This window comes from Geotrypetes seraphini, chromosome 3 (assembly GCF_902459505.1).
Source record: "Geotrypetes seraphini chromosome 3, aGeoSer1.1, whole genome shotgun sequence".
In the NCBI taxonomy this organism is placed as follows: Eukaryota; Metazoa; Chordata; class Amphibia; order Gymnophiona; family Dermophiidae; genus Geotrypetes; species Geotrypetes seraphini.
In genome coordinates this window covers 194950949-194970598 of record NC_047086.1, presented here as the reverse complement: position 1 = coordinate 194970598, position 19650 = coordinate 194950949, and the positions used below count along the sequence as shown (strand labels likewise).

Genomic DNA, 19650 nt, shown 5'->3' with positions numbered 1-19650 from the left:
TGTCTAAGGAGGGCACTTCGTTTTCAGCCTCCCTTGCATTATCCTTTCCCTTTGTGGAATCTTATCATTCTTCAGGGCCTTGTGGAAGCCCCATTCGAGCCATTATCTCAGCACGGTGTATTTCAGAGCTTAAAGCTTTTTCGTGTAAAGAACCCTTTCTGCCTACCGAAGGTGGTTTCCGCTTTCCATGTCAACCAGGAAGTTCGTTTGCCTGCGTTTGATTCCACAGGCTTGGAGAGAAGGGATCAGAATTTACAAAAATTGGACGTCGAGAGTCTTTCTCCATTATTTGGAGAGCACTAATGATTTTCGGCTGTCTGATCACCTGTTTGTCTCGACTCTGCCTCAGTGTGGTAGGTTGATGTCTAAGAACTTGATCGCCCATTGAATTTCATATGGCCATTTTTGCAACTTATATTGCCCGTGGCGAGGAGCAGCCAGTTTCTGTTAAGGCCCACTCATCTAGAAGTGTTGCTTCATGGGCAGAGTTTCACGCAATTCATCCAGATGAAATTTGAAGGGTGGCTACTAAGTCCTCTCTTCATGCCTTTAGTTTTCTGGGTGGATGTTGGTGGCTCACTCTGCCGCTTTTGGGACCCAGTGTTGCAGACAGGCTCTTCTGTCCCTTTCTAAATGCTGCCATTGCTTTGATACATCACCTAACACACTGAATCTGGAAGGGGTGTAACAGAATGGAAGATTAGGCTTTCACCTTCAATAATCATCTTTCTGTTAGTCCCTGGAGGTTTCAGTACAGCCCACCCTCTCTGGGTAAGCTCAGTTCTGAATCGCCTGTTTTGTTTGGCCTCTGTTGTTCTCCTTACAGGCTTCAGGATCTTCCAACCAGTAGATAGGTTCTGTGGGGAGTTCGCTCTTGTGCGAGTATGTATATTACCAATGGCTGCTTCTTGTGGGTGCTTGTTGCATACAGCAGGTTAGTTTTTCTGTGTTGCCTTTTACCTGTTTATTACTTGTTTTCATGTTTTGCAAAGCAGCCCAGAACAGAAAATGTTAGTTACCGGGAAGGTTCCCCCGTGCCCCCTTTTGTCATGGATTTGTTCCAGTATGTTGCTTGGCTTTGGGACTGAACTGTAGGGAGCTCTAACTCTCTAAGGCAGTGGTTCCCAACCCTGTCCTGGAGGAACACCAGGCCAATTGGGTTTTCAGGCCAGCCCTAATGAATATGCATGAAGCAAATTTGCATGCCTATCACTTCCATCATATGCAAATCTCTTTCATGCATATTCATTAGGGCTAGCCTGAAAACCCGATTGGCCTGGTGTTCCTCCAGGACAGGGTTGGGAATCACTGCTCTAAGGTATGAGGAGCACATGACTCAGAAAAGTGTTTGGATTTCTGCAACACCTGGATTGCGGGAAGGGATTGAACACCTATCGTACTTAATCCTCCAGGGCAGTGGTGCCCTTCCTCCACCCTCAACTCCACCCCCCTTCCCCGATCCCCGCTGCCATGTGCACGCCCTCCTCCCCCCCCTTTCTCTGGCAGTCAACCACCTGCTCCTTGCAACCCCGTCAGATCTCCCTGTTATCAGTTCCTATGTGCAGCACCAACAGGTGACGTCAGCAGGAGAGCCGACGGGGTTGCGAGGAGCATGTTGACTGCCGTGAGCAATAACTTCAACTAGAGTCATGGGGGAAGGGGATGAATTGGAAGAGGCAGGGGGCAGAGAGGAGGAGGGGTGCTGGCACCCCACCATCCCCCTTCAGCCCCTCCTTACTATGCCACTGCTCCAGGGACTAATAGAAGATTATCGGAGGTGAAAACCTAATCTTCCATTGAAAAATAGTCACTAATTTGTATTGGATTTTGACAAAGATGTCCTCTAGACCATCAGTCCGTAGCGGTATATAAGAAATAAATTACATTACATTACATTACATTATCTACCATGTTGACCACAGCACTGTGTGGTGGTTTTTGCCAAGGTGCTATTTGGATGCAGTAGGGTGATTTTATATATGAATCCTTAAATATTTACATCTCTGTGCATTGTAAACTGTGTACTGCTTTATTTGCAGTAAAGAAAAAAAAAGAAAGATACTCCATCACCACTTATCAGCTTTATATGACTGGCCCTATCCCTAGCTTAGGCAGAACTTGACACATGTGCCTTAACACATATATATATGAGTATGTGCTATCCAATGGATATAAACAGGTTGCAATAATACATACATACATAATAAAATCAAAAGATTAACAAATAAATCAATATATGCATACCTATTCTTTAAACAGCATCTCCAGAAGCTGCCATGGGAAAACATGCCCTGTCTGGTCTCCAGGCCCGTGACAAGAATGCTGTGTCTTCAGTTCCTGCTAAGCTCTGTGCTTATAAGAAAGGTGAGAGAATGTTCTGTTCTTATGTCTTATCAGCTCTGCTCATGGTTTGGTTGAAGCAGACTATTACTAATAGTAAGGGAAGAACAGACTGTATCTTGATCTTACTGAGCTAGTTGTGGATGTAACTAGTTGTTGGGAGGGGTTGATATTAGAAACACAGACACATGATGGCAGATAAAGGCCAAATGGACCATCCAGTCTGCCTATCCGCAGTAACCATTATCTCTTTCTCTGAGAGATCCCACATGCCTATCCCACACCTTCTTGAATTCAGTCTCTTTCTCTACCATTTCTTCCAGGAAACTACCATGCATCTAACACTCTTCTGTAAAAAAAATACTTCCTTAGATTACTCCTGAGCCTCTTACCTCTTAACTTCATCCTATGCCCTCTCATTCCAGAGCTTCCTTTCAAACAAAAGAGACTCGACTAAGGCGTTTTACATCACGTAGGTATTTTAAACGTATCTATCATATCTCCTCCCTCCCTCCTTTCATCCAAAGTATAGATTGAGATCTTTAAGTCTGTCCCCAACGCCTTATGACAAAGACTACACCATTTTGCCAAAGAGCCTACCATTTTAGTAGCCTTCTTCTGGACCCACTCCATCCTTTTTATATCTTTTTGAAGGTGCGGCCTCCAAAATTGTACACAATATTCTAAATGAGGTCTCACCAAAGTCTTATATACAGGGGCATCAATACTCCTTTTTCCTATTGGCCATACTTCTCCCTATGCACCCTAGCATCCTTCTAGCTTTTGCCGTCACTTTTTCAACCTATTTGGCCACCTTAAGATCATCGCATAATATCACACCCAAGTCCCGCTCTTCTGTTGTGTATATAGTTTCTTCACCCCTTAAACTGTACTGTTCTCTCAGGTTTTTGCAGCCCATATGCATGACCTTGCATTTCTTAGCATTAAATTTTAGCTGCCAAATTTCAGACCATTCTTCAAGCTTTGCCAGGTCTTTCTTCATGTTCACACCATCCTGAGTGTCTACTCTATTGAAGATTTTGGTATCATCAAGGCAAATCTTGCCCGACAGCCCTTCAGCAATATTGTTTATAAAAATGTTTGGGGTTTGTTTGTTTTTTAATTCTTTATTCATTTTATGTTTTACATCAAGTGCACAGAAAATAACAACAATTTAACTAATACATCACTTGAAACTTTTTAATTAAATAAAATGTATCCCCTTCCCTCCCACCATACTAATATTAAATAATATATATAATATAATATAAATTATTCCTTCCCTTCATAACAAATAATTTATAAAAATGTTAAAAAGAACAGAACCTTGAGACACTCCACTGGTAACATCCCTTTACTCAGAGCGATCTCCATTGATCAGTGCCCTCTGTCACCTTCCACTCAAAACCAGTTCTTGACCCAGTCCATCCCAAGGGCACTCCGTTTATTTATTAGACACCTGTGTGGAACACTGTCAGACTTTGCTAAAATCTAAATACACCATATCTAGCACACTCCCTTTATCCAATTCTCTGGTCACTCAATCAAAGAAATTGATCAGATTTGTCTGACCATGCCTACCTCTAATGAATCCATATTGCCTTTGGTCCTGTAATTCACAGGATTCCAGAAACTTCACCATTCTCTGTATTAAAAGCATTTCCATACACATTGAACTGCAGAAATTTGCATATGTATTTGTGACTCCTAAATAAAAAACATTATTGAAACTTAAATTTTTGCCCATCAGAAGCCTTTTGAGCTAGAAGTAAAACTGGAATGTGGTTCAGATTTATAAGTACAAGATGCAGGCTAAGTTTATTGTATCAAATATAAATGCGGTTAATATTACCACCCTTTGAAACAAACCTAAGGACCCGACACGGTCTGTGTTTTGGCAAACACGCCTTCCTTAGGGGTCCAGGATTAGTAAGGTTTGAAATAAACCGCAATTTGAATTGATAATAAACATAAGCCTGTATAAATATAGAGTTGATCGCGTACCGACACATTCAGCAGAAACTTGCAAACAAAGCAAAACGGGGGAAGGCATGTTTACTGAAACACGGATCGTATTGGGTCCTTAAGTTTGTTTCAAAGGGTGGTAATATTAACCGCATTTATATTTGATACAATAAACAATATAGCCTGCATCTTGTGCATTCTGTCTGCAGTTTTTGTTTTCTTGTTTTCTCATCTGTTTTATTTCACTGCAGCCTTTGCTGGATTTCTTCCTTGTTTGTTCAGATTTATAAGTGGCATTTCTATAGCATTGACTAAAATAAGAGATATTTGAACACACAGAGCTATAGGCAATAACTATGGGAAAAAGTGAAATGCAAAGAAATAAAGCTTAAATTTATGCAAGCAATAATTCATGAATTTTTGAATTTACATGGAGACATTCATGGATTTCTCAAATACTCAGACCTCAATGTTATAAACCCATCAGTCTTCAACTTTTATACAAATAACACTCCATTAGTAGGATGGATAAACTTAACAGAGGAGGAAGGGTTTTGATATTTTAAACTCCAGTGCTGGCATAGTTGGGTTTAGCGCATAGATTGTCAAAACATAAATTCGCTCATAAGTTTGTCGGCATACTTAATTATGGATACAGCCTATGTAAAGAAAATGCCAATTCAAACCAGAAAACACATTACAGTACTACATTTATTATTTTATATGGTCCTTCATATCTAATCTCAATCCAGGAATTGCTGACATATTTAATGACCGTTATTTTAGAGGAGAAATTACTCGACCCAAAGGGGCCAATTGATAAGAATTTCCACTGCTGAGTCAGGCCAGTGGTCCATCGTGCCCAGCAGTCCGCTCCCGCGGCGGACCTTAGGTCAAAGACTAGTGCCCTAACTGAGTCTAGCCTTACCTGCGTACGTTCTGGTTCAGTGGAACTTGTCTAACTTTGTCTTGAATCCTTGGAGGGTGTTTTCTCCTACAATAGCCTCCGGAAGAGCATTCCAGGTTTCTATCACTCTCTGGGTGAAGAAGAGCTTCCTTACATTTGTACGGAATCTATCCCCTTTTAACTTTAGAGAGTTCCCTCTCGTTCTCTCTACCTTGGAGCAGGTGAACAACCTGTCTTTATCTACTTCCATTCATCATCTTGAATGTTTCGATCATATCCCCTCTGTCTCCTCTTTTCAAGAGAGAAGAGGCCCAGTTTCTCTAATCTCTCACTGTACAGCAACTCCTCCAGCCCTTTAACCATTTTAGTCACTCTTCTCTGAACCCTTTCGAGTAGTACTATGTCCTTCTTCATGTACGGCGACCAATGCCAGGTAGGGGGGGGCGTACCATGGCCCAGTACAGCGGCATGATAACCTTCTCCGATCTGTTTGTGATACCCTTATTAATCATTCCTAGCATTCTGTTCGCCCTTTTTGCCGCTGCCACATATTGCGTGGACGGTGTCATTGACTTGTCTACCAGTACTCCCAAGTATCTTTCCTGGGAGGTCTCTCTAAGTACTGCACCGGACATCCTGTATTCGTGTATAAGATTTTTGTTACCGACATGCATCCTTACACTTATCCACGTTAAACTTCATTTGCCATGTCGCAGACCATTTCTCAAGTGTGTTTGTCATGTTGCAGGTCTTCGCAATCCTTCTGTGTCTTCACTACTCTGAATAACTTTGTATCGTCTGCAAATTTAATCACCTCGCTTGTCGTACCAATTTCCAAGTTGTTTATAAATATGTTGGAGAGCACGGGTCCAAGCACCGAACCCTGAGGCATTACACTCGTGACTCTTTTCAGTCTGAGTATTGTCCATTTACCCCCACTCTCTGTTTCCTATCAGCTAACCAGTTTTTAATCTAAGTGAGTATTTCACCCTCGATTCCATGTGTCGCAATTTTTCAAAGTAGTCGTTCATGCGGGACTTTGTCAAACACCTTCTGAAATCCAGATATATAATGTCGACTGGGTCACCCTTGTCTATCTGCCTGCTTACTCCCTCGAAGAATTGCAGTAAATTCGTCAAGCAAGATCTTCCTTTGCTGAAGCCATGCTGGCTAGTCCTCACAGATTGTGACCATCAAGGTGATCAATGATGCGGTCCTTTATCAGCGCCTCTACCATCTTTCCCAGTACCGAAGTCAGACTCACCAGTCTGTAGTTTCCCGGATCTTCCCTCAAAACTTTCTTGAAGATCAGAGTAACATTCGCCACTTTCCAGTCTTCCGGAATCCTTCCTGATTTGATTGACAGATTGGCTATTAGTTGGAGCAGTTCAGCTCTAACCCCTTTTAGTTCCTTGATTATCCTCAGATGGATGCCATCCGGTCCCGGGGATTTGTTGTTTTTAAGCCCATCAATCTGCCTGCATATCTCTTCTAGACTGACCGCCAACTCTGTCAGTTTCCCGTCTTCATTTCCTGCATATAGCCTGTCAGCTTCTGGTATGTTTTGTATATCCTCTTCGGTAAACACAGACACAAAAAAAGTGTTCAGTTTGTCGGCGATGGCTTTGTCCTTCTTTAGTATTCCCTGGTCGCCGGGACATGGCGGTACTTGAGAGAGTCCAGAGAAGAGCAACTAAGCTAATAAAGGGTATGGGGGACCTCTCGTATACTAACAGACTGAAAAAGCTGGGGCTTTTCTCGCTGGAAAAGCAACGACTTAGAGGAGACATGATAGAAACCTTCAAGATCATGAAGGGCATAGAAAAAGTAGACGGGGACAGATTTTTCAAACTATGGGGAACCACAAGTACAAGGGGGCACTCAGAGAAATTGAGAGGGGAAGGTTTAGAACAAATGCCAGGAAGTTCTTTTTCACCCAGAGGGTGGTGGATACATGGAACACGCTACTGGAGGATGTGATAAGCAGAAGCACGCTACAGGGCTTCAAAGAAGGTCTGGACAGGTACCTGGAGGACAAAGAGATTGAGGGGTACAGATAAGAGTAGAGGTAAGGTTATAGGGATAGGATTAGAGGTAATTTGTAAAATTAGTCAGAGACCACTGTTCAGGCAGTGGGCCTGATGGGCCGCCGCGAGAGCGGACAGCTGGGCGAGATGGACCTCTGGTCTGCCTCAGCGGAGGCAATTTCTTATGTTCTTATTCCATGGTCATTCAGCGGCCCCATCGCTTCCTTCGCGGGTCGTTTCTCCTTGATAAATCAAAAGAATGGCTTGAAATTTCTCGCCTCCTTGGCTATTTTTTCCTCATAGTCTCTTTTGGCCCCTCTTACCGCCTTATGGCACCTGCTTTGATGCTGTTTTTTGCTTTTTCCAGTTTTCGTCCGTTTTTGACCTTTTCCATTCCTTAAAAGAAGTCTTCTTGTCTCTGATCGTTTCCTTCACCGCTACAGTGAGCCACGCCAGTTCCTTGTTCTTTTTCCTCTTGGATCCCTTGTTGATATGCGGTACATAGAGATTTTGCGCCTCGGTGACTGTGTCCTTTAAAAGGGACCATGCTTGCTCTAGCATTTTTACAGTGCTTATCCTCTTTTTAATCTTCTTCCCCACCAACTGATTATGATGAGCCCTCTGACCATGATTGTTCACTGAATCATAAGAACATAAGAACTGCCATCTCCGGATCAGACCCATGGTCCATCGAGTCCGGCGATCCGCACACGCGGAGGCCCAGTCAGGTATACACCTGATGTAGTTTTAGTCACCCATATCCCTCTATGCCTCTCGTAAGGAGATGTGCATCATTGTAGCCTAATATCCATGAGCCAGTACAAGAGCATACAAATAAGAGGCACTTGTTCAGAGGTTTTGGTCCAATAGTAGATTTTTATTTCCAGCCTAGCTAGAACTGATGGCCTTGAACTGGGCCTTGAGCATGCGCAGATGCTCAAGGCCCAGCACAAAGAAGAAGCAGATCTTCGGGCACCCGCACCCACATGTCCTGTGCGTAGGTGCCGGTGCCAAATGTGATCGGGTGGGTGGATGGGTGCCTGGGGGATGCCGGATCGCGGCGGATCGTGGGGGGGGGGGGGCTCTTAAATCGAGGCACGCTTGGTTTACGAGGCGCCGATTTTGCAAATGTTTTGCTCGTCTTGCAAAACACTCGCAAACCGGTGAACTCGTATTGAGCAAAGGATGCTCCCCTTTCTTATATACAAAATCATAGCTGAAAATTGGTAGCTATATGGTGAAACAAAAAAAAACAAAAGCAGCAGAAACCCCTCTAATACAAATCCCTCCTGAAACACTTCTCAAGAACAGAATTGACCTCCAGAAACTAGGTAAACATTTAGATTCCTGAGGTTACAGCATTACTTCTGGGCAAGCCAGCCTGCCATTGGAGCTGGAATACTCACTACTACAACCTCCTATCCTCCTGCACAATTTAGTAGCCAATCCCAAACCATCTTCTATATCACTGCCTCGTGATAGGGCACTCTCGCCATAACCTACCCCTCTCTATTAATACCTGTTCTTGTACAATTCCACTCTATTCCTGGACAAGTGGGTAGTCAATCCCATCTTGCAAGATCTCTTGTAGAAAGCTTCATTTACATATTTTTGATCCTCCCCTCTTACCTCAGGACTGGCCCCCCTCCTGTACCCTTTTCTCCTGAACCAGCCCTTCCTCCTGCCCCAGTATCTGTTTTGCCTTGCATTCCCTCCCTTTCTTCCTTGAGGCCAATATTCCAACTCCTCCCCCCAGTGGGTCCGACCCCCCTCTCCCTTGCGGGTCCAGCCTGCTGGCCCCCTCTCCCTCCCTGCTGTTGGTGCACACCTTGAAGAGTGAGCCAATCTCTACACACACCTGCTCGACGGTGCTCACGGCTTTCCCTCTGCTGGGCCCCTCCTTATGATGCAATCTCCTGTCTTTTTGAAGAGAGGAAGTTGCATCATAAGTCACAAAATGGGGAGATTGTGGTCTGAAGTTTTCCTGCTGACCAGTATGTTTTCTTTATAGTATCAGCTGCAGTCCATCCTCGCACGGGGAGTGAATGCTAGCAACACCTTCTACATCTTGAATCCTCATGCCAACCTCCCTGGGACAGAGGAACGCCTTCGTGATTGGTTCCAGAGGTTTGTATATTGCTCATCTTTTCTCTTGAAGTGTGTATTTCCTTTGAGTATAAATGCTCTATCCTTCTTGCTAAATAATGTTTATCCCATGCCTTTTTAAAAATTCCATCATGATTTTGTCCCTATTGCCTCTACCAGGTGGGCATTCCAAGCATCCACCACACTTCATAGAAACATAGAAAGATGACAGCAGAAAAGGGCTACAGCCCACCAAGTCTGCCCACTCTACTGACCCACCCCATTAAGTCTGAGTGCTAATGACCCAGCTCCTTAACTCGACCCTCGCAGGGATCCCACGTGGATGTCCCATTTATTCTTAAAGTCGAGCATGCTGGTGGCCCTGATCACCTGCACCGGAAGTTTGTTCCAGTGATCCACCACCCTTTCTGTGAAGAAATACTTCCTGTTTTCTTCTCTTCAGTTTTTTTCTTGTCTGAAAAAAGGTTTGTTTAATCCCTTTCAAGTACTTAAACATATGAAAACTATAGAACCAAACATTTCATATCTCCCCTTTCCTCTAAGGCAGGGGTTCTCAACCCAGTCCTGAGGACACACTTAGTCAGATTTTAGGATATCTATAATGAATGCACTTGAGATAAAGATGCATGTAGTACTGCCATTGTATGCAAATCTATTTTATGCATATTCATTTTGGGTATCCTGGAAACCTGGCTGGCTAGATGTATCCTGAGAACTGGGTTAAGAACATCTGCTCTAGAGCAGTGTTTCTCAACTCTGTCCAGACAGATTTTCAGGATATCCACAATAAATATGCATAAACTTGATTTGCATATACCGCCTCCATTATATGCAAATTTCTTTCATGCATATTCATTGTGGATATCCTGAAAACCTAACTGGCAAGGGGGTACTCCAGGACTGAGCTGAGAAACACTTTTCTAGGGTATATATAAATTTAGGTCTTCAAACCCATCTTTTAGCACAGACCTTATACCATTCTAATCACTTTCCTCTGAGTCATGTCAAGTCTGTATATCCTTAGTGAGATACAGCCTCCGAAACTGCACCCTATTGCATAGCTGGTTAGGATTTCTATAACCCAAGTAATTTGTTCACATGCTTCATATTAAAACTTAAGCCATTCTAATTTTTGTAGGTTAATTTTTAGCAATCCCTGCACATGCCCCTCTCTCTTAAGGGTGTCCTCTGAAAATCTTTGTGAAGGTTGGGTGGGGGGGTATAAATTTATGTATATATGATGTTATTATAAGGAAATTCAAGTGATGTATTCAAGTTTTTAACCGATATATTATTGTGTACTTGATGTAAGATGGAAAAATGAATAAATAATTTTTTTTTTAAAAAAGAAAATCTTTGTGCCATCTCCAAAAAGACAAACTTTTCCTTCTAATTTAGAAGTGTGAACCATCGGGGCAGATAGGGAAAAATGCTTAAGTACCTTAAGTAGGCTAAAAGTAGTATATAAATACTAAAAATAATGTTCAGCAATGCCAGTCATGAAAATATTGACTAATCTGCTGCAGGATAGGCAATCCACCACTCTCCTTTTCTCCAAATGGATTCTTTTTTTTTAATAAATCTTTATTCGTTTTCAAAAATTACAACAAGTATACAATAATCCATCAGAAATATATTAATTAATCACTTGACAATCTTATTTGTAATCTTCCAAATACATAAATATAAAAGAATTCCACCCCTCCCTCCCATATACTAATAATTAACAATTATCAATTATTATCATTCATACTCCCACCCTCCCTCTATCTTTTCCAATACTGAGGTGTTTAAGATGTCTGATCATTAGAATAAATAATCAATGGCCCCCAAATCTTTTTAAACTTATTATAATTACCTTGTTGTATAGCAAGCACCCTTTCCATTTTATAAATATGGCATACTGAATTCCACCAAAAAGTATTCCCTGAAGGGTTCCCTGAATGGAAAGTTCTTAATTCTCAGTATAGTTTGAAATTCCTGTGCTTTCAGGCGGATTTCTTGGGCCACCAAGCCGCACAGTGATATAAATTGTTATATGGATATTTGAATAAAAAACAAAAAACTGTTCTTAGGGATATTTGGAGCATTGAGCTTGGGCACCGAATTTCTGCCTCTCAATGGCCACGTTTTTGGTCTTGGAGAATAAAAACTACAAGGGCAGCATCTATGAGACAAGACTTGTTTTTTTTTTTGTGTTTTTTTTGTTGCATAGAGCTTTATGGACCCCAGTTCGTTTACAGAAGTTGGATAGTTCAAGGTCCAATAGATGCTGGCATTGTGGTTTAGAAGCTGGGACATTAGATTATTTGATATTTTTCTGTCCCTATATAAATACCTTTTGGAAGTTAGTTTGGCCCCAAATTAATTCTTTGTTAGAAAATAATGTTGGCCTTTCATATGATACTGTATTATTTGGTACATCAATGAGATTTAAAAGCCAAATTTCAGCGAATAATAATAAACTTTTATTAATATTAACAGGGGTTGCCATTCAGCAGATTACAGGAAATTGGAAAGATTATACTAAACTAAATTATACTTTTTGGTGGAATTCAGTATGCCATATTTATAAAATGGAAAGGGTGTTCTCCAAATGGATTCAATTTACCACAGCCCTTTGCTAGGCGACCAGTTTTTTAATCCAATTCAGTTTTTCATCCAATCCTGAGATGCATCGCCAGGATTTTCAACTTATTCATGAGTTTGCTTTGAAGAACTATATGAAAGGCTTTGCTGAAATCCAAGTACATCATATCAATTGCATGTCCTCAGTTAGTTCTCTGGTGACCCAGTCAAAGAAATAAGATTTGTTTTGCACAATCTTTTAGCAAAACAATATCTCAGGCAGGGAAGGGATGGAATTTGTGATTCTAATCAAAGCAGCAGGGACCACCTGGGCATGGAACACACTTTATACATTTAGAAGTACTAATTAGAGAATGGCACGGGGAAAAAATCTGTCCCCGTCACTGCCCTGTCACTGGACCACCATCCCCTTCACCGCCCCGTTCCTGCAGCATTCACCCTGCCCTCTCGCCACTTCACTGCCCTTCAGCGGCCTGAGAATCTCCCTCCCTCCCCCTTACCTTCGTGGTGCATTAGTAAAGAATTGAAACTTAATGGAGGGAAGGCGCGCGGACATCGCCCTACCTACGGCCAAATCTATCTCCCTCCCTCCCCCTTACCTTCACAACGCCTTCATAAAAAACTTACTAAAGCCGGCAAAGCCTGCCTGCAGTCGCATGTGTGTGGGCAGCTTCAATAAGTTTTATATGAAATCGCCGTGAAGGTAAGGGGGGGAGGGAGGGAGATAGATTTGGCCGTAGGGAGGTAAGGGGCCGCGCACCTTCCCTCCCTTAACTGTGGGGATAAGGCCATGTCCTTGTGCCTGCAGTGAGCACTTCCCCCCCCCCCCCACTGTTTCTGCGGGTAACTGCCACCATGTCATTCTCTAGTACTAATCAAGCTTTGCTGCTTCTCTTTTGGGGACATAGCCATTTCTCTAAGCAAAGTATGTTGAAAGATATCTATATCATCTCTCTACTTTCTAATTCTGCAAATGCGACATTTCACATCTAACAGGTTTAGATCTCCCAGCAACAGCACTTCCCTTTTCATTCCTAACTTTTGGATATCCATGACTAGATCTTTGTCCAGTTTCTTTGTTAGAAGATAGTTTACAGACCTCCACTTAAGATGATTCATATTGCTTTCTCCTTTTCTCTAAACTCCCTGCATTATACTTTTTTTTTCCAAATACTTGATGGCTACTCCACCTTGTTTGTCATATCTATTCATAAGAATAGCCTTACTTGGTCAAACCAATGGTCCATCTAATCCAGTAGTCTGTCCTCGTGGTGGCCAATTCAGGTCACCAGTACCTGGCCAAAACCTAGAGTAGCAACACTCCATGCTACCGATCCAGGGCAAGCAGTGGCTTCTCCCATGTGTCTGTCTCAATAATAGATTGTGGACTTTTCCTCCAGGAAATTGTCCAAACCTTTCTTAAAACCAGCTATGCTATCAACTCTACCACAAACTCTGGCAATGCGTTCCACAGCTTAACTATGTTCTGAGTGAAAAAAAATTTCCTCCGATTGGTTTTAGAAGTATTTCCCTGTAACTTCAACAAGTGTCTCCTAGTCTATGTAATTTTTGACAGAGTGAAAAATTGATCCACTGTTCTACTCCACTCAGGATTTTTTAGACCTCAATCATATATCCTCTCAGCTGTCTCTTTTCCAAGCTGGAGAGCCCTAATCTTTTTAGCCTTTCCTCATATGAGAGGAGTTCCATCCCCTTTATCATCTTAGTTGCTCTTCTTTGAACCTTTCCCAGTGCCGCCATATCTTGAGATAAGGAGACCAGAACTGAATGCAGTACTCTAGGTGAGGTCACACCATGGAGTGATACAGAAGCATTATGACATTCTTAGTCTGGTATGGCTGTGTCCCATTCATAGAACTCACTGAACAAAGTCTCTCTAGTAGCAGCAGTATCTGTCTGCTTTTAAACATTAAGGCTTGCAAATCCAGCACTTTGCTTATTGCTTTCCAGCTGTATTTCTAGGTTGCATTTATGGCATAAGGCATTGTTGGCCCCTAGTGTTTAATGTATTAATGGCTGAGGTGATCTAGTCCATGCTGGGGAAGAGATGTGACTAGATCATCCATTTAGCTGAGAGACTCAGAATGCCAAATTATTTAAACCTGTCCCAAGGACTTATGAAGAAAATGTTCGTTGATTTTATTGTAGCAGTAAAAAATAAGTGTCATCACCAAAATTTTATTTTAATTTTATTGGTTTGCACACCAGATGAAATTGTAGGCAAGCACATAAGCAATGTAGATTACCTCTTTCCATGTGTGTAATTTCAAAAATCATTGGCTTGGTCTGTGAGATCCCTTCCCTCATCACAGTCTCCTTTTATTAGGGATTTATCACATAGTAAATATTTAAAAATGAAAGGTAAGAGTTCTTAATCTTTTGTATTGCTCTTTGTGTAGACCAATAGTTAACCCAATCCTGGGGACATATGTACATTCACTATAGTATCCTGAGAATGTGTCTGGATAAGAGATTTGCATGCATAGACTCCATTCACTATGGATATTCTGGAAATCTGATTGGTGTGTGTGTCACCAGGACTGGGTTGAGATACCGGGCTAGATGGACCATTGGTCTGATCCAGTAAGGCTATTCTTAACATGATTTTGTTAGGAACATTTATATTGTTTCTCTGTTCATAGGACACTCATCTCATACCAGCAAGTTCACTCCTCAGCCCTCAAGGCTGACCCATAATATTGCAGAATATAGCAATTTTCATCTTGAATGACAAGTCTGTTGCAGTCTTAGACAAATTCTGTATTGAATAGCACCAGGTCAAGGACTTTAATGCCAGTCCTTATAATAGAGCTCTTTGCTCTGAAACTATGCAATTTATAGTTGTTGAAGACTGGTAGCATGTGGCAGTTCTGCTTAACATGGAAATTTAAACTTGTTTTAAAATTGTTGGAGTTGATATCTGGTTGCTTAATGAACATAAGAACATAAGAAGTTGCCCCCGCTGAGTCAGACCAGAGGTCCATCTTGCTCAGCGGTCCGCTCCCGTGGCGGCCCATCAGGCCTAGTGCCTGAACAGTGGTCCCTGATTAATTTTGTAACTTACCTCTAATCCCATCCCTATAATCTACCTCTACTCTTATTTGTACCCCTCAATCCCTTTATGTTCCAAGTACCTATCCAAAGCTTCTTTGAATCCCTGTAGCGTGCTCCTGTTTATCACATCCTCTGGTAGCGCGTTCCATGTATTCACCACCCTCTGTGTGAAAAAGAACTTCCTGGCGTTTGTTCTAAACCTCTCCCCTTTCAATTTCTCTGAGTGCCCCCTTGTACTTATTGATCCCCTTAATTTGAAAAATCTGTCCCTGTCTATTTTTTCTATGCCCTTCATGATCTTGAAGGTTTCTATCATGTCTCCTCTAAGTCTCCGCTTTCCCAGGGAGAAAAGCCCTAGCTTTTTCAGTCTGTCAGTATATGAGAGGTCCTCCATGCCCTTTATTAGCTTAGTTGCTCTTCTCTGGACCCTCTCAAGTACCTCCATGTCCTTCTTGAGGTACGACGACCAGAACTGAACACAGTACTCCAGGTGCGGGTGCACCATAGCACGATACAGTGGCAGGATGACTTCCTTTGTCCTGGTCGTGATACCCTTCTTAATGATACCCAACATTCTGTTTGCTTTCCTTGAGGCCGTAGCACACTGCGCCGACACCTTCAATGTTTGTCTACCATCACTCCCAGGTCTTTTTCAAGGTCGCTCACCCCTACTTTTCTGTTCTATTGAATCACTTATCCTATAATGTGAATGTTTGGTAGTGTTTGAACTTAGCAGCTCAGAATGAGAAACTTCAGATTTAGGGAGCTGACAAGAAAGTGGATCAGTTCACTTAATTCTTAGAACTCTATTCTAACCTTCTCTTCCCCCACCCCCAAAAGAAATTGTGCTGTTTTTCTTCCCTGGTTTTGATATGTGAAGCCTCAGACTAGGTGTGTTGAGCTACAAGGTCTATAATCTAGTGCTGAGATTACTTTGCATTAACCCATTAAGCCAGGTATGTGACATATCTGAATTTGTTCTGTAACATTTACAGTGAGCCTGGATGGAAAGGTGTTATTGGAAAAGCTCCAACACCACACCAGGTCCAATCTGCACTCTCGGAGCATGACCTATACATGTAAGTATTGCCCTACTCCTAATAATAAGTAAATGGAATAAAATTGTATGTGGGGCGAATCTTAAATGAGATCTGTTTTTCACCATTTATATATATACTAGTATTATCCCAGGACAAGCAGGCAGGTATTCTCACTAGTGGGTGATGTCATCAGACAGAGCCCGATACGGACGTCTCACAAGCACGTGTTGCTTGTAGAAACTTAGAAGTTTCGAGATGCCCGCACCGCGCATGCGCCGGTGCCTTCCCGCCCGGAGAGCCGGGCGTGTCTCCTCAGTTCTTTTCTTTCCGCGGAGCTGAGAAGTTCAACTTCATCATGCGCTAGCTGAATTCAGTTAAATTTGCCTTCCTTGTCCGCGTTTTTCGCTTCTTTTAATTTTAATTGTAGTAACATTTCTTTTTCAGTAAAAAAAAAAAAAAAAAAGATTATTTCCTCCGGCGGGTCGAACGGGCCGGCCACGTGGCTCAGGCCTACTGGCTTCGACCTCGCGGCGGAGATTTTCCGGCCTATGTCCCGGCCAATCACCGGGTTTAAAAAGTGCAGCAAGTGCCAACGCGCGATTTCACTCACGGACCCGCACCGACGCTGTTTGCAGTGTCTTGGTCCTGACCACATTCCGAAATCGTGCAGGCCTTGCTCTACCCTTAAGGCACGCTCATTCAAACGGCGTTGCCTACTGTGGGAGTCGATGTTCAAGATGGACGCAGCTAAGGATCCTTCAGCTTCCACTTCATCTGATACCTCCCCGGTTCGTGCGAAACCGGTATCGACCCCTCCTGCATCGAGTGTGGTGAAACCGGCATCGTTCATCCCGACACCATCCACGAGCTCGACGTCGGTGCCTGCCCCGGTCTCCTCGGTTCAGGTACCTCTTCCTTCCACAGTACCACCAGTGGTCATCAAAGTGCCGAAAGCTACCAAGCAGAAGCACTCGACCTCGAAGGAACGCGATGTCCATGCAGGAGGACCCCCTTTCGGTGCGGATCCCTCCTTATTGGCTTCGCTACGGTCCATGCTGGAAGCTCAATTCGTTGAGCTCATGCAGACCATCGGACCCGGGCTCATCGCTGCCATACAGGGTGACCTCCCGGTACCGGTCCAAAGGGGCGGTCCGCCCCCTCCCCCTCCCCCACACCGTTCGACCTCGACAACCGACGAGGACGAACGGGGGAGGGCGGCGATGCCCACGCGGCAAGCCTCGCTTACTAATATGCCGCCATTAGAGCCCATTACGCCTCCGCGCCAACATGGGACCAGACCTTCGATCGATAATCAAAGCCCTGGGCATAGTCAGGAAGAGTTCTTCTGCACTCCTTACCAGACTTGGGTAGCATCGCAAGAACCTGCATCGCAACCCCTGTTACGATCCACCGCTTCCAGCCCCATCCATCACTTGGGGGCTCGGGAGACCATGCGATGCACAGACGATCCCGATCTCCGTCCCGCCACCGAGAGAGACATCGATCCAGACACTCATCCTGGCACTCTTCACGCCATTCGGAGGTGTCACCGCAGAAAAAACTGCAACGTATGGGATACCCCTCATCCGAGGTATCCCCACCGGAGGGACCGGAGTACGAGGAAACACCCGTACCCGACTCTCCTTGCCATTCCCCGATGTCCATGGACCCGGAGGCCTCTTCCTCCTCCAGCCCGTCTCACAAACCGACGCTGGCGGATCAATTGTCTTTCTCATCATTCCTCCGACAAATGGCGGATGATCTGGATGTGACCCTTGACACGGGCTCCCGATACTCCAAAGAGTATCTGGACACCATGCATTTACCTAACCCTCCAACGGAGTCGCTTCGGCTCCCTCTGCATAAATTGCTGGATCAGACCTTCATGCAGTGTTTCGAAACACCGTACTCCATACCGGCGATTCCCAGCAAACTCGATGCTCGATACCGCATCGTGCACCATAAAGGGTTCGAAGGCCCTCAACTCTCTCACCAATCCCTACTGGTCGAGTCCTCTCTTAAACGCTCTCATCCCTCTCAGGTCTATGCCTCTGTACCGCCGGGCCGAGAGGGGAGAACGATGGACAAATTTGGTAGAAAATTCTACCAAAACTCCATGATGGCGTCACGGGTGCTGAACTACAACTTCCTTTTCTCCTCCTATCTGGAGTTCTTCTTGCCGGTGCTCCGCAAGTTCACTCCTTTCATAGACACCCAAGCTCGATTCGAGTTCGAGGAAGTGGTAGCCTCCCTCTCCCAGTTACGCCTCCAGCTGATGCAATCCTCCTTCGATGCATTCGAACTCTCGGCACGTGCTGCCGCAAGCGCGGTAGCCATGCGCCGCCTGGCATGGCTCCGTACAATCGATATGGATCCCAACCTCCAAGACAGACTCGCCAACGTACCATGTGCGGGAGCTGATCTGTTCGATGAGTCTATCGAAACTGTTACCAAGAAGCTGTCGGATCACGAAAAATCTTTTCAATCCATCCTGCGGCCCAAACCCAAACCTCAACAGTCTCGACCTTCCAGGCCACCCCTGATTTACCAGCGGCGTTACATGCCCCGACAAACGTCTGCTGCGAGACAACCTGCGAAGAGACAACCTCCCCAGAAGTCTCAGCAAAAACCCCAGCCACCGGCTGCACCTAAGGCTACCCAGCCCTTTTGACTCCCTTCCTGGGAGCATAACCGACACCGTTCTGCACCCCTCAGCCTCTCCCATAGGGGGCCGCCTCCATCTTTTCTACCATCGATGGGAGGCCATAACCACGGACCTATGGGTCCTTACCATCATAAGAGATGGATACTCTCTTCACTTCCATCGGGTCCCCCCGGACCATCCTCCAAGAGAGTATCCTTCAAGCTCGACACAGACCGCCCTTCTTCTTCAGGAAGTCCAAACCTTACTTCAGCTTCGGGCCGTCGAGCCGGTCCCGTCAGACCAATTGAACCGAGGGTTTTACTCCCGGTACTTCCTCGTCCCGAAGAAAACGGGCAACCTGTGACCCATTCTGGACCTTCAGGCCCTCAACAAGTTTCTGGTCAAAGAGAAGTTTCGTATGCTGACTCTGGCTTCTCTATACCCCCTCCTCGAGCAGAACGACTGGTTATGCTCCCTGGATCTCAAGGAGGCCTACACTCACATCCCCATTCACCCGGCCTCCCGAAAGTTCCTCAGATTTCGGGTGGGAAATCTGCATCTACAGTATCGAGTGCTACCATTCGGCCTCTCTTCATCCCCCAGAGTCTTTACAAAGTGCCTGGTGGTAGTGGCCGCGGCACTCCGGGACAGGGGACTACAGGTGTTCCCATACCTCGACGACTGGCTCATCAAGGCCCCGTCAGCCCCAGAGGTCACTTCGGCGGTCTCGGCTACAACCAACCTCCTCCAGAACTTGGGCTTCGAGATCAACTTTTCCAAGTCTCACCTACAACCCACTCAGTCCCTCCCCTTCATCGGGGCAGTCCTGGACACCAGTCGACTCCGAGCATTCCTGCCTCTCCAACGCATGGAGGCTCTTCTTCATCTCTGCCAGTCGGTGTCTACTCGCCAAACTCTACCGGCAAGACAGATGATGGTGCTCCTGGGCCACATGGC

General features: G+C 44.5%; 1 protein-coding gene across 3 annotated transcripts in view; it reads left to right on the top strand.

The window, feature by feature from the left end:
* ESPL1 (extra spindle pole bodies like 1, separase) overlaps positions 1-19650 on the top strand; it is a 370011-nt gene that overhangs the window by 337983 nt on the left and 12378 nt on the right. For all 3 annotated transcript variants that reach the window (XM_033938043.1, XM_033938045.1, XM_033938044.1), the window contains exons 27-29: positions 2260-2364; positions 9251-9366; positions 16005-16088. In XM_033938043.1, coding sequence (XP_033793934.1) covers positions 2260-2364; positions 9251-9366; positions 16005-16088 — 305 coding nt within the window. The remainder of the gene's footprint in view (positions 1-2259; positions 2365-9250; positions 9367-16004; positions 16089-19650) is intronic.